The sequence below is a fragment of the Nelumbo nucifera genome, chromosome 1 (genome assembly GCF_055504915.1).
Source record: "Nelumbo nucifera cultivar China Antique chromosome 1, China Antique-T2T, whole genome shotgun sequence".
Taxonomy (NCBI): Eukaryota; Viridiplantae; Streptophyta; class Magnoliopsida; order Proteales; family Nelumbonaceae; genus Nelumbo; species Nelumbo nucifera.
Window position 1 is genome coordinate 57167526 of NC_142649.1, and position 16206 is coordinate 57183731.

A 16206-nucleotide genomic window follows, 5' to 3' on the forward strand; every position below is an offset into this window, starting at 1 on the left:
TGCGATCTCACTCAATGCCTTAACCTGAACAAAGTTGGGGAAAAGTCCAAAGGAAAATTTTCCTTGTACTTTGTGGTGGAAGCAGAGGTAATAAGTTAGGTGATCTAACCCTTATGTATTTATAGTGACATGAAATCCAGATCTGTTAAGGAGTCTATATGAAACATGTTCTAATACGCCCCCTCAAGTGAAATGTCTAGGAAGGACATGGAGCTTGGACCGGAGAGAAATGAAGCAAGTACTGTTATACTAGTTTGGTGAGAAGATCTGCGACCTGATCACTAGAGGATATGAATTGAACCGAGAGAGAATGTTTGAGTACAAGATCCCTCAAGAAATGGAATGTGACTCGTACGAGCATAGAAGGCAGGGTTGGATGCAAGATACATGGCGCCAATATTTCAACACCAAATAACTGACGTCTGAGTCAGTGAGTGACGCCCAAATCTTGTAGCAAGGAACGAACCCAAAACATCTTCGTTGAAGCATTAGCGCAAGCTTGGAATTCAGACTCAATACTATATTGAGCAATGGCGGGTTTCTTCTTAGAGCTCCAGGCAACCAAGTTTCATCCTAAATAAATGAGATAACCACCAGTAAAACACTGGTTGTCGGGGCAACTGGCCTAATCAGCATCAGAGAAAGCCTGAAGAGTGAGCAGAGCTGAAGTGGAGTAGAAATGGCGTCCACGATCGATTGTGTTCTTGAGGTACCGTACGATCCATTTCATAGTGGCCTTGTCGGAGAGTGAAGAAACTGACAAACTTTGTTGATGGAGAACAAGATATCTGGCAGTGTAATAATAAGATATCGGAGTGCACCAAAGATACTCTAATACAACAATATTCCAATACTCCAAGGGATCTGAGAGAGAGTCACCACCGACCATAGAAAGCTTAGAGTTCATAGCCATAGGGGAAGTGAGAGGTTTGGCCTTAGCCATGCTAGCACGCTTCAGGAGATCCAAGATGTACTGCCATTGAGTGAGAATAATGCCATGAGGTTGAGCTGTAATCTCCATGACAAGGAAATAGTGTGCTGGATCAAGATCTTTCAAGGAAAAGGTCCGACCCAAAGAAGAAACAAAGGCATCAAGTGCAAACAGTGAGGAGCCAGTAAGGAGTATGCCAAGAACATAGGCGGCTGACATGCAAAACCCACTAGGAGGAGATGAGAGCTGAGACGAGAATACCATGCTCAAGGTGCCTGACGCAGGTTGTAGAGTGCTTTATTTAGTTTACAAACATGGTGAGGGTTAGTGAAGTCCTCAAAACCTTTCGGTTGATGAACATAAATGTCCTCAGAGACATAACTATTGAGAAAATCATTGTCAAATTCATCTGCCAAAGGGGCCAACTAAGAGCAGTGGAGAGAGCAAGAATAGTATGGATGGTGACCAGCTTCACTACCAAACTAAAAGTACCCATGAAATCAACTCTTAGAGTCTGATTGAAACCCAAAGTGACCAGTCGTTCTTTACATCATTCAACAAACACGTCAGCCCGCCATTTGAGTTTGTATACCCATTTTGTGCCAACGACATGCATATGAGGTTGATAGGGTACTAAGGTCCATGTGCTGTTAGCAACAAGAGCATGGAACTTTGGAGACATTGCCTTATGTCAACATGGTTCTTTAATGGCTTTAGAAAAGCAACTAGGCTCATGAAGAGCAACAAGAAGAGCCTTCGGAATAGGGTACGTAGTAGACAAAAATATGAGATTGAGTGTGTAGAGAGCTTGTTAGGGAACGAGTGAGCATAGAATGAGTCCGAATGGAGGGTTCTAGGACTGGTTGAGTAGCGTCAAGAAACTCTTGTATAAGCTGAGTGCCACACGGAGGAGGAGAGGGAACATCACCAAAAAACAACACCGTCTATAGGCGGAGATTGAGCAGCTAGAGATGAAGTCGAGCAAGAAGATTGGGCCAGTTTGACATACTATGTAGAGGGAATCGCCAGCACTATAGCTGACAAAGATGCAATGAAGTGAATAGAAGTAGAACTTGTTGGTGTTGTACGACCGAAGTAGAGGATAGCAAGCACAATCTAAAGTGCGTAGCATTGTATAATTAGGTGCGGTGCCGAATAGTGTTTCAAAGGGAGACTGATTGTGCAATACCTTGGTATGAATCCGATTAATCAAATAAATAGCTGTAGAGGCTATGTCATCCCAAAATGTGAAGGGTAGAGTTGAGGATGCCAATAGAGATAGGGTAGACTTGATGATGTGGCGATATTTTCTTTCAATGGAACTTTTGTTCATCAATGTGTGGGCAGGCAAGGTGATGACTGATATTGTGTTCAAGCAGAAACGATGACAACCATCCATATTATCCTCCGTAGTTGGACTATAAACACTTAATTTTTTTCTTAAACAACATTTCTACATGCCTCTTAAATTTAAGAAAAATGTTAAATACATCAGACTTATTTCACATCAAGGATAACCAGGTAAACTTGATATAATCGTCGAGAAAAGTTACATAATATCTATAACCATTATTGGACACAATAGGGGATGGACCCCAAACATCTAAAAAAATTAAATTTAGAGGAGCGCTAGACTGACTAGTAGAAGAAGATAAATGCAACCTACGACTCTTCCGTAACTGACAAGACTCATACATAGATGGCACATCGCCGGCATAAATGGGAGTCTAAACATAGAGATCACTTGTCGTACCACTTGAAGAGCTGGATGTCCCAGTCATTGATGCGAACCATGAATGGAAGAACGTTAACGTATGAAAGTAGATGGAAAATCATTCTTAATGCCAAGACTACCCAAGAAAGAATAAAGCCCATCTTTATGGGTCCTCGTAGAATTTGTCTCCCCGTATAATCCTTCAAAACAAAATAGTCGCAATGGAATTTAAATAAGAGATCATTATCACGAGTAAATTTGCTAACAAATAATAAATTCTTGGAGATGTGTGGCACATAGATCAAATCATTCAACTTAAAAATATGAGAATCATGAGACATCAAAGAAGAACCAATATGAGAAATCTGCAAACCTGCCCCATTGCCAACCTTAACTTGATTTGAACCACCATAATCAGAATGATTTTGCAGATTATCAACGTTTGGCATCATATGATGTGTTGCTCCATGAAAAGTTGCTAGTTCAGATTCCTCTTTTTGTAGATTATTAAAATTAAGATCATACAATCGCTTACATTTTAGTGCATGGCACTCGGGACTGTTGCACACTTGATAGACATGTTAGACAATTGTATGCCCTTAGCTCCAATCAGAATGATGTACATTATGAATTTATTGTAAATGAATAAAGTACATATTTGATTCATGTTCTTTTGGTTTGTTTCTGTGTAATACCCTTAAACTGGACACTTATGAGATTCGTGTTAGTTTAGAATGTTCACAACCATTGGATAAGTTTGGGGAGATTTATCCTGTCAAGGCTGACACTGCTGTGCTACCAAATGTTGGGGTGGCCTATCTCAGCCACCAGGGTGAGACCCAAGGCACATGCAGTGTAGGATTAATTGAATCTTTGATCCAGACCATATTTTTAGTATTTCTCTGGACCTTGGAGATTGATGGGCAAAACTGGAAAGTTATACCTGACCCCTAGACTCGATTACGATACTACACTAGGTGTCGGATTTGGCTGTTTTTGATATGCCAATCAGTGAGATCCTTAGTGGGGGTCAAAACCTGGGTATGTTGGGACAGTCTGAGAAATCATCTGAGTGGGTGATCATAGTGACAGGATTAGCCCCTTTGTCGGACAAAGGTAATGATCGGGGATGCACTCTCTCTGATGGAAACCAAGACTGCCAGCAGTCGATTTCAATCGTTGAAAATTTTGTTTTGCAAAATATATTTATATACTGATATACATATATATATTATTGTTTCCAAACATTTGCAAAAAGGTTTTAATTCCCGGGATCCATGTGAGTAGAGAGTGCAACACTGTTCCTTGCAGCCGAGGGAGAGGTCCTCTCTTGTTGGGTAGTGTTTGATCATTATGGGCTAAGAGGTTAAGTGTAAGACCATTGAGGGTAACACCTGATGGGCTAATCTTGCATCTGCCCACAGTCCCTGGGTGTTACAAGGTGGCTTGGCCCAGGGACCACTTAGGGTAAGTGCTGGGCCCATAGAGCCCATGTGATGGGTTTAGGGGGTGCACTGTCTATAGCAGTGTATTCTGCCAGTTCTTGTAACAAAGGCTGGGCTGAACCCATGTGGTTGATGTGTAGATCAATGTTTGGGTCCCACGCCATACAAGGAAGCCCAACTGGGCAGCAGTTTGGAAGGCTGAGTGAGCACATAACCTTATTGGGCCTAAAGCCCATTTCGAACTGGGCTGATTTGATCAATTAAATGAGGGGCGAATTCTGAGATTAGATTAGCAGATAGGATTGAGCTTAACCCTAGGAGGGGGTTGATTTAATCTGCAGATAAGATAAGGGTTTACCCTTATCTCTTAAAGGGAATTCTGATCCAAATATGATTTGAATCAGCAACTCCTAATGGGATTAGGAGCTGATCCCTTTAAGATTATAAAAGGAGGAGGGGGCGGTAGCCTTTAGAAGAGATTCATGTTCACATCCTCTCCAGAGCTGAAATCACGGAAGAGAGAATTCAGCATCACTGCATTAAAATCTCTCTTGCCGCCTCCTTCTTGTCGCGGCCATATCTGCCAGTTCGATCTCCTCTTATCAGTAGGAGTGATCAAGATTGGATCTTGATATCAGTCTTTTGTGAAATGGCTGATTAGAAGAAGTGCTCACGTGCCATCCAGTTGATACTTGCGAAGGATCTGGTTCTTTTGAAGAACGCTGCTGATTCTGCTCCATCCTGCACTGCGCCATTTTCAGTGGGAGCAGTTTTTGGTTCATTCCTTGGGCATGAACACCTCCATTGGGAGATACTTTTTTTTCGTATCAGGTATATCCCTTTCCTACTGCTTTTGTTCATATCTGCTTCAGTTTATAGTTCAAGATAGGTCCTTGAAAAATGCAATTTTTCTAAAATAGGGAATACGATTCCCAGTAGGATGGAGAGAAATTTTTGAAATTCGCCCATTCTATTCTGCAAGATTCGGGCGTCCATACGATGGATATCTCATCCCTTCAAGACAATGGTAGAACAACCACAACCTCAACCTCCATTATATTGACCATCTGATCCACCACGTCCATGACCACGACCACAATTGTTAGAATAAGAACCATTCCAAGGTTGTTGTTGAGAGGACTGAGTTTTGCCTTTGAAAGAACTGGGATTGGCTGATGGCAAATTTTCCATGGAGTGAGGATGATGTTTCTCTAACCATGCTTCATGGCTAAGAAGGATACCCAAGATATCATCAATGCCAAAATGGTATTTATCAGATCAGTTGGTGAAAACAATGACCATTGATTCATACTCCGAACCTAGACTAACTAAGACAAATAACACGAGATTTGTAGAATTAATGGGATCAACAACAACAAATAAGTTATTAGAGAGACACTTAGCTTTACTAATATATTTAGAGATAGAAAGATTTCCTTTCTTTAAGACCTGTAACTGTCTGCACATCTAAAGAATCCGTGGTTGAGAATAAGTAGAAAAAGATTTCACAAGAGCAGTTCATACCTCATGAGTTGATCAAAGGCCTACAACTTGAGAAAATATCCCTTTGGTGAGAGTAGAAATAATCTATCTAAGGACTAGTTGGTCCTGTTGAAACCATTCAACATAACTAGGGTTCATCACCTTGTTGTTGGGATCACTAGGATCAACGACTTCTTTGGGAGGAGCCTTGGTGGTACCATCAACAATTCCCATGACCTTGTGAGTGTAAAAGCTAGGAGTAGTTGCGCCTTCCAAAGTAAGTAATTATCTCTACTCAGTTTGATGGGGAGAGATAGTGAGAGGAGGAAGAGATCAAAGAAGAAATCACACCACCGGTTGAGGACATGTTGGATTGGGAACTCTGAGAGTTTTGGATTGAAGTAGACATTGAATCACCATTGGAGGCCATGGCGTTAGGCCCTGATACCAATTATTCGATAAGTTAGGTGATCGGACCCTTATGTCTTTATAGTGATCAATCGATCATAGTTTGATTACAACACAAACACTTAGGCGTTAGAGTTGGGTTACAATATTGATAACTATAAGTTAGGAGATAAGGTACAGTGGAGATAAGAGAGAGTGACGTGTGATTCAGATCTGTTAAGGACTCTGTTTGAAACGTGCTCTAATAAGTGGAGATCATTAGTATCCATGTATTGTAGCATATTGGATCATCTTGCAGATATCTGATCTCATAGCATAGACGATTTTGTGGCTTATCAGATGTGACTCATCTGAATCTTGGTTGATCATGAAAATAGGATTTCTTGTGATCTTATTGGGCTCGGAGGACTGATGTCCTAGGAGGATCAAGATTAGTTAGTTAACAACTTTTGGGGACCATTTAGAATAGGGGTTTTCTAATATAAATCACCTTGTATCTTACATAGAAATTTATCTTGTATCTTGGGGTCCAAGAAAGAAAATATAAGAATTATTGCTTTGGTGATGGGTTGTAAACATTGTAATTGTAAATTTCCATTGATGGTAGTGGATTTATTCTCCCATAACATTTGTGGACGTAGACTATAAGTCAAATCACTTAAATCTCTTTGTATTTTGTGTGCTTTGTTCTATGTATTTCTTTCTATTTTCACTACTTTCCAATCATTTTTATCATTCTTTTGTTTGTTAGTACCACAACAACATCTTATCTCTCTATTTCTTTATTTGTTGTAGCCTAGTTAGAGTCTCTATTTCCCTTTGAAGAGTTATAGTTGATTTTAATCTCTTCTATCTATAAAATTATGTTTTGAACATATCAATCAAATCATCAACTCACTTCACCATATGTTATCTGAGTAGGAGATAATGATTACCAACGCATGCTCTTCTTCAACCTTCTCCAATCTCGACTTCTGCAAACCCAACCTCATGAACTTCAGATCGGCAACATCTTTACAACAAACCTCGTTTAGCTTGTCATAGTTAAGCTAGGTTGATGTAATTACTTACCTTGGAGAGGTTCTACCAACACTTAAGGGATCAGATCTCATTATCCATGCTGATGGATCTCTTTCATGCCCAACCAAAAGCATTGAACAAGACAACACATTAGTCACAAATCTTGAATATACACAATGGAGGAAGCAAGGCCGGTTGCTATTAATGAAAAGGATGCTGTTCACATTTATCGAAAGTGTTCTTGGGAAAGTCACCAGTTGCACCATGATAAGAGCTGTATGGTGCACCTTAGGAAACTTGTATGTGTCCCTGTTTAGGGTCCTAAATATGCAACTTCAGTCTAAGTTGATTAACCTAAGGAAAATAGATACTTTAACTAGGCTACGAACAACTTGAGAAGATAGAGAGATAAGATGTTGATGTGGGTAACTAAGTAGATGCATAATAGACTCCATCCTAAGATATTACAAGCATTGAACCATGCTAGATTTGTAGAAAAAAGAATCATATTTCTAGAAACTACCATTTTAGGTATACTATAAGGATAATGACACAAGTCGATCAAAACATGCTCTACAAATATTGCCACAATAGATAATGGTGGAAATTAGTCCTGGACTTTGAAGTTATTAACCATCTTATTATTGATCTTGGCAACTTGAAACTCCATTCATCCTACATTGGGATAGATCAAATTAGAATAACAAATGGAGCATGAATAGATAATGATGGAAATTAGTCATGGACTTTGAAGCTATTAACCATCTTATTATTGATCTTGGCAACTTGAAACTCCATTCATCCTACATTGGGATAGATCAAATTAGAATAACAAACAGAGCAGGTTTGAAGATTCAAAACATTGGTTTCTCATATATAATCTCCTTTCCATACTCTTTTTCTTAAAAATTTGTTGAATGTTTTAGAGATTACAAAAACATTCCTATCATTGATTTAATTTTCTATGAACAAAGATGTATTTTTTGAGGTTCATCCTCATTTCTTTATTGTGAAGGATTGGCAAATGAAGAGTCTGTTTGATTTTTTTGGTTATACATTCTTTTATTTGGTCTTCCTCTTTCTTTTCTTCTCTCTTCTCTCATCTCCTCCATATTTCTTCATTCCATGAATAATATGGTATCAGAGCCTGTCTGACCAAGTAGTCTAGTGTTTGATCCTCATTTCTCCCATTATAATTAATTAAACTTTAGTACAAGGTATGGGTAGGCCTATGCTTGTCCACACTTTAAGTCCAATAGTCACCAAGGGCTTGGTTTAGTATATTTCACTTGGATATACAACAAGTGGGGTTTGGATAGTGTCTGTCAGACCACACCCTCTTTATGAAGAAGGAACATTGTAGCTTTGAAATAAAGATCTGGGCCCCTTATGCTATTTCCTTGGAATTGAAGTTGTATGTTCTCACTAAAGAAATGTGTCAAGGATCTTTTGTGGGACACAAGTAAGCTAAGAGTAAAGCCTACTAAAACTCTTATTGACACAAACCATAGGTTGGGCAATTGTAGTGGGGATCCCATAAAAGATGTGAAATAGTTCTAGAGACTCGTGGGAGACTCTTATATCTATCAATGTTCAGGCTTGATATTGTCTTATGCAATGGGTGTCTTTAGTCAACTGGTGCATGCTCCCAATGCTGCTCATTTAGAGGTAGTAAAGAGAGTGTTTAGATACCTTAAGAAGTTTATAGGGATTGGTTTGTTGTTCAAGAAGCATGGGCATTTGAAGGTTGAAGTTTATACAAATGCAAAGTAGGCTAGATTAGTGGATGATAGGAAGTGTACAAGTAGATATTGCACCTTTGTTGGGGGCAATCTAATCACTTGGAGAAATAAGAAACAAAGTGTTGTGCCTCGATCTAGTGTCGAAACCAGGTATAGGGCTATGTTTCATGGAGTTGTAGAGGTTATGTGGATAAAGAGTGAAATGTCACTCTATTGCAACAATAAGGTTGCCATCAATATTGCTACCAATCCATTCCTACATGATTGTACAAAGCACATTGAAGTGAAAAAACACTACTTTTTTTGGGAAAAACTTGAAAGTGGGGAGGTGTGTACAAAAGGGCTTTCTCCACTTGTGGCACAATGGCCTTTGGGAGAAGTTAGGCATGATTGAGATAGATGTCATAAGCACAAAATTAACTACCACAACCATTTATGTTTCACCCCTAAATTGTTCCTTTGCTAAAAATTATTGATTTGGTTAGTGACTATTGACCTGAGTAGTTTAACCGTTGGCCCATTTGATATTCAGGCAATGGTTTTTAGTTATTTTTATTTTAATTAATTTTTTAAATTACAACAACGAGCCATTTATTTGAACTGATTGGTTAAACCACTGACCTGAAACCGGTGGCGAAAATGGTTCCGATTCCGAGTTGGTTTTTAAATCATTCCACTAAATTTTCAGTTATTCAAGACATATTTTTGTGATTTATGTATAATTGTAACCTCAACATTTGATGCTTAAATTTGAGCTAAGTCGCTTCTTTTGCTCCTCATTTCTGTGGTTCTTCCCTTTCATCCAAAGTTCACCTCTGTATTGTTGGTATCGTTGCTCAATCATACAATCCATTGTGCCTTGTGGGGCAATAAAAAGAAAGAAGCAGAATAATAGTTTATCACTAATCCCACTATGGGGAAAGGCAAAAGTCGCAATTCACAATAAAATAAATCAGTGGATAGGGCCCATTCTCCACTATCTTTTCTATTTTTTATTGGTTCCTTGTTCTCTTTCAGTAACCGTAGATAGTGTGGGGTTTTTCTCTCATTGCTGATATCTTCTTCTTTAAGAGAATAAAGGAAGAAATCAATCTATTTGCTAGTATTTGGTAATGTAAGATAATCTATTCTCCTTTTCTTAATAAATGAACAGTGATGGTATTTTCATTTTGGTTCAAAATGACTAAATCATGGTTTTGTTGACCTGCATACTTGGCTTCAGAAATCATCTAGGCAACCATTTCTGTTTCACCCCTAAATTATTTCTTTGCTAAAAAATCATTAATTTGGTTAGTGACTATTGACCCGGCTTATTTAACCATTGGCCTGTTTGATTCAGGCAATGGTTTTTAGGCATTTTTTATTTTAATTTTATTTTTTTAAATTGCAACAACAAGCCATCTGTTTGAATTGGATGGTTTAACCACTGACCCGAAATTGGTGGCCAAAGCGGTTCTGATTCCGAAATGGTTTTTGAAACATTCAACTAAATTTTCAGTTATTCAAGATGTATTTTTGTGATTTATGTATAATTGCAATTAACCTCAACATTGAATGCTTAAATTTGAGCTAAGTCCCTTCTTTTGCTCCTCATTTATGTGGTTCTTCCCTTTCATCCACTGTTCACCTCTGTATTGTTCGGTATCCTTGCTCATTTATGCAATCCATTGTGCCTTGTGGGGCAATAAAAAGAAAGAAGCGGAGTAATAGTTTATCACTAATCCCACTATGGGGCCCATTCTCCACTATCTTTTCTTGAGAATCTATGATAGGAGAAAGATTTGATATGGAAGGAGTTTTGACCAATCAAAATCCACTCGTGAATTTTGATAAATGACACCTGATTCGCTGCCACATTTATGATTCGAATTTATTGGTCAGTTTTCAGATATCATATATTTTTCATATCATAGTCGAACCATCTTTTCTTTTTTTCTTTTTGGTTCCTTTTCTCTTTCAATAATTGTAGATAGTGTGGGGTTTTTCTTTCTTTGCTGATATCTTCTTCTTTAAGAAAATAAAGGAAGAAATCAATCTATTTGCTAGTTGTTTTAAATCCTTTTCTACCAAGTTCTTGGTTGTGGTTTCTTATATTCTCTATCAAGGCTTTGGTGTGTGTTTCTTGCCTTTTAATTGATTGGTTCGAAAGGCTCTTTTAGAATTATTTGGTAAGATCTTCCCTTTAGTACTTTTTATTTGAAACGAACCTTGTTTAGTGGTTATCTTATACATAAGAGGTGATTTTTATGTTGATGTTGAAGTCTAGTTGTAATCTATAACTATATATATAATAGAAAGAGGAAAGAGGTGAGGTGAGGGGTACTTTCACCACAGAGCTCACATGTGCCTCTTCCTACTCTCCTTTCTCACATAACTATATATTTATTTTTAAATGAAATAATTAAAAATATAACAAGCTAAAATTAAAATCCTTATAGACATTCATTGTCTCACATGAAACCCAAATTTAATTACTCTCTAATAGGACCATTCTTCTTCTTCTCCTTTTTATTCTTCTCTCTCTCTCTCTCTCTCTCTCCTTAATAGCCAATGTTTGTAACATCTTCCCTGCCCAATAAATCCCTATTTTCCTCTTAAATCTCCTTTAATCCCTTTTATTTATTTCTAATAAAGTAGGGGTGTAAATTATATGAATTTTTTTTTTGAAAAAGCCCATAGGCAATTCATTCATTCATATCATCAACAAGTACAAGCAAAAGGAAATCCGGAGGAATCGACCAAGTAAAGGTCTTTGAGAGATTACAAGCAAATTTTGTGATTAAATGTGCTGCTCTATTGCCTGTACAAGGCCTAAAAGAAATAACTGAAGACTGAAATTCTTTCAAAACGTCCCTGCAATCAGTGATAATGGGAAATAACCGCCAAGGGAAATCCAGACGGTCATTCAACAGGGCTCGTCCCTGCATTGTCAATTGCAATCAGTGATAATGCAATAAATATTAGTTTTAGTATATATAAATTAATGTAAAATAAATATAGATTCAGATTTAAATTATTATTAACAAATATTAATTTTTTGAATGTTATTTTCCAGAATTATTAATTGATATAAGTGAAATTAGTTTACTATATTATTTTCCTACTTAAATAATATTATTATTTAAAAATTTAAAATATTAATTATTTATTGAATTTCCTAATCTATAAAATTATAACTTATACTATTATTACATAATTTTGTTATTAATTTTATAAAATAATAAATTAGTATTAATTTGAATGTTATGAAATGTATTATAATTATTTTTCTACTTTTAAGAAAAATTTTAAATTAGTTACATAATTTCGTTATTTTAACTATTTAAAATTTAGTTATTTTAAATATTTTGTTTTTTAAAGTATTTAGTTATCTAAATATTTAAATAATATGTAAAGTATTTAAAATATTTCGTTATTTGAATTTTATTTATTTTAAAGTTATTGCATAATGTTAAATATTTTGTGATATAATTATTTAGATATTCTTAATATATTGTTCTTTAAGATATTTAGTTATTAAAATGTTTAAATAATATTTTGTTTTTAATGTTAAATTGAATAATCTATAAAATTATAATTTATATTGTTAGTACATAATTTCGTGATTTTTGTAAAAATGTAAAGTTATTAATAATATGAATTTTATTAAATCTATTATAATTATTTTTGGAGGTTTTAATTAATATTTTAAATTATTTTATAATTTCATTATTATATTTAAATAATATTTAAATTTGTTAATTCAAACTTTCTTTAGATGGATATAGATAAAAAGTGAGGGGGGGAGGATAAATAGGAATTTGAGATAATTTGGGAGAAAGTGGGGGATAATGGTGCCACTTGGCAAAGTAGGGGAGAAGATAAATTGGAATTAGAGATAATTCAGGAGAAAGTGGGGGATAGTGGTGCCACTTGGCTAGACATTAGAAAATCAAATTTCTCTTTTTTTATCTATTGGTTGTTAGAGATCATTTAGCCTATGTTGTTTCCTTATTGTTTTAATAGGAAATTATGTAAAATTTAAAAAAATAAATAAAAAATTCATAAAAACAAGAAATTAGGAAGGGGGGTTTGGAGCAAGGAGAGGCATGCTGACCTGGACTGTCTTGCTATATATATAATAGAAAGGGGAAAGAGGAGAGGTGAGGGGTACTCTCACCATAGAGCTCACATGTGCCTCTTACTCTCCTTTCTCACACATTTGCATATTTATTTTTAAATGAAATCATTAAAAATATAACAAGTCAAAATTAAAATCCTCATAGGTTTTCATTGTCTCTCACAAAACCCATATTTAATTACTCTCTAATAAGACCATTCTTTTCTCTCTCTCTCTCTCCCCCCCCCCCCCCCCTCCCCCCCTTAATAGCCAATGTTTGTAGCATCTCCCCTCCCCAATAAATCCCTATTTTCCTCTTAAATTTCCTTTAATCCCATTTAGCTATTTCTAATAAAGTAGGGGGTAAATTATATGGATTTGGTTAGCTTAAGGTCCAACCTAAATATGAACCCTAACTTGGACCAAACTAATGTAAAGACACAAATTTTCCCACTAGTATATGGGGTGAACTAGTTTTCTTCTTATATAAAAGTCTAAAGAAACAATTTCTCCTTTCCATGGGCTATTAGGATTTCTTTATTTTTTATAATTTAATGTAGATTTGTTTCATGTATTTTCCTGGTTCAACAACAAAATGCAATAGGAAAGCACGTAACATGAGCCTTTGGTTATCTTTGTCATTTCAATATTAAAATTATTTTTGAAATTAGTGGCCACGGGATTTGGTCCTAGGTCTCTGTTACAACTAGCTAGACAAAGAACCTATCAACTAAACCACCATCAGTTGGTTCTCTTGCTAAGCAATTGATGTATGTATTCCTCATACTTCTCGTAATTATTTTTTCTACTATTTTGTATGTAAAGAACTATAAATATATAAAAACTTTGGCAAATCATTATTACTTCATTTTTCCCTTAAAAATATATTTTTAAAAGGAAGCCCCGTGCATTATACAAGTCATCGCTAGTAAGCCTAGTATATAATAGAAGGAAGAAAGAGGTGGGGGTGAGGGGTCCTCTAACCATGTATATAGCTTACATGTGCTTCCTCCTACTCTTCTTTCTGACATGTGCATATTTATTTTTAAATGAAATCACTAAAAATATAAGAAGGCAAAATTTAAACCCCCATAGCTCTTCATTGTATCTCATAAAATCCATATTTACTCTCTAATAAGACCATTCTTGAATCTCTCTCTCTCTCTCTCTCTATATATATATATATCAAACCTTAATAGTCAATGTTTGTAACATTTCCCATCCCCATTAAATCCTAATTTCCTCTTAAATATCTCTTAATCCCTTTTGTCTCTCTCTAATAAAGTATTGGTATACATTAGATGGATTGGGTTAATTAGGTTAAGAATTAACCTAAATATGAAACAATCTAAAGAAATCATTATTAGGTTAGAACTTAAGGGTCAACCTAAATATGAATCAATGTAAATAAATCATTATTGCTCCTTTACTTGGGTTATTACGTTTTTCCTACAACTTTTATTGATTTAATGTAATGTAGATTTGTTTCATGTATTATTTTGGTTCAATAATAAAATGTAATGAGAAAGAACTTAATGTAAGTCTTTGGTTATTTTTATCAGTTCAATTTTGAAATTGTTTTTTTCAACTTGGTTATTAATCTCATGCTAAGCACATTTTTTTTGTCTTTGTAGAGCAACACAATGCGAGGTAGCCCATGCCCCTAACCCAAGTCTCTACTACAACTAGCTAGAAAATGTAACAACTGAGCCACCATGAATTGATTTATGTTCTTCTCATAATATAAAAGCTTTATCAAAAGGAAAGTTTGAAGCTCAATAAGTAAAAAAGATAAGAAAATTATTTTTTATACTATTATACATGTAAAGGAAAGGGAGAAATATATAAAAACTGTGGTGAATCTATATTTCTTCATTTTCTCCCTAAGTATAATTTTAAATAGCATTGCATGCATAACATGACCACTAATATATAATAGAAAGAGGGAAAGAGGGGAGTTCAGGGGTTCACTCACTATAGAGCTCACATGTACCTATTCCTCATCTTCTCACACGTGCACATTTATTTTTAAATTAAATCACTAAAACCACAATAATCAAATTTAAAACCGACATGGGTCTTCATTGTCTCTCATAAAATCCGTACTTATGAGATGGTGGATTCCTTTCTTATATATCCATCCTTTCTTTATGCCTTTGTTTGTTTGTTTGTCTGCTTCTTTCTTCTTATTGGACGCCCAAAAACTCAAACCATTGGCGTTGCAGAACGATGTATGTCTGAAACCGCTACTGGTTTTGTTGTACTGAATTTTTTGAGTTTGATCAATCTCCCTCACCCCTCTCTCTATATATAACAACCCCAGCTCCAATCTGCTTCACCAGAGCACAGACTCACAAGCAATACTTCTAAACCAAAATTCAGAAACAATCAACAAATAGAAAAGAAAGATGAGTTCCTCAAGCAGGGCTTGGGTTGCTGCTGCAAGCATTGCAGCTGTGGAGGTGTTGAAAGATCAAGGCATCTGCAGATGGAATTACACTCTGAGGTCGTTGCATCAACACGCCAAGAATAACCTGGGATCGTTTTCACAGGCTAAGAGGAGCATCTCTTCTTCCTTAGCGATGGCCTGTAACAAGACATCGAGAGATGAGAAGCAGATGAAGCAATCCGAGGAATCTCTGAGAAAAGTTATGTACTTGAGCTGCTGGGGTCCCAATTGATCCATCCCCAGACCTCCCTTAGCACTACCGGTGTTATAGATTTTGGCCCAGCAGACGAGGAATGGCATATTAAATTGGGGTCAACGGACAAGAAGCTGAGATAGCAGCACCCCCAGCAAACTTAAACGCTGCTCATCGATGGAGGCTGAGAATGAAATATACCAAGAATTTTGTAATTACTGCATATAAACACCATTAAATTGTTATACAAATATATACTTATTATCTCAAAATCTTCATTTTTTTTTTCTTTTGGACTTCATGATACAACGGTGAATATATAGATGTTTCATGGATGGGTTGAATCTGGATTGATTTCCTGGATATGTGGACAATTCAGAGGTTTGGCTATTTATGAATCATTCGTTCTTCAATAGGTGATGATCATCCAAGTTATCCATCCGAGGAGAACGAGACTGACCTTCTCTTGAGATACTTCCTTCAAATTATGGCTGTTATTTAATTGGTTAGACCTTCTTTCAAGCCAAATTTGGTTTAAGCAATACACATAATAGCTTATGATGGAGTCTGTAACATATCTACTTAGTAACCCACAACAATATGTGTTGGTGCCTTGAATTCCTGTTCCTGTTGCGATCTCTCTCCATGTCACATCCTGAACAAAATTGAGGAAAATTTAGATAGTAATTTGTGGTGGAAGTGGAAGGTATGCACTCATAGAGA

At 36.0% G+C, this 16206-nt stretch overlaps 1 protein-coding gene across 1 annotated transcript; it reads left to right on the forward strand.

Moving 5' to 3' along the window:
- The first annotated feature begins 15163 nt into the window (after positions 1 to 15163).
- On the forward strand, positions 15164 to 15953 carry LOC148803298 (uncharacterized). Its single transcript, XM_088886708.1, has one exon. It carries the CDS (start codon positions 15250 to 15252, stop codon positions 15520 to 15522), a length of 273 nt encoding a protein of 90 aa, XP_088742834.1. The 5' UTR covers positions 15164 to 15249; the 3' UTR covers positions 15523 to 15953.
- Positions 15954 to 16206: the final 253 nt, after the last annotated feature.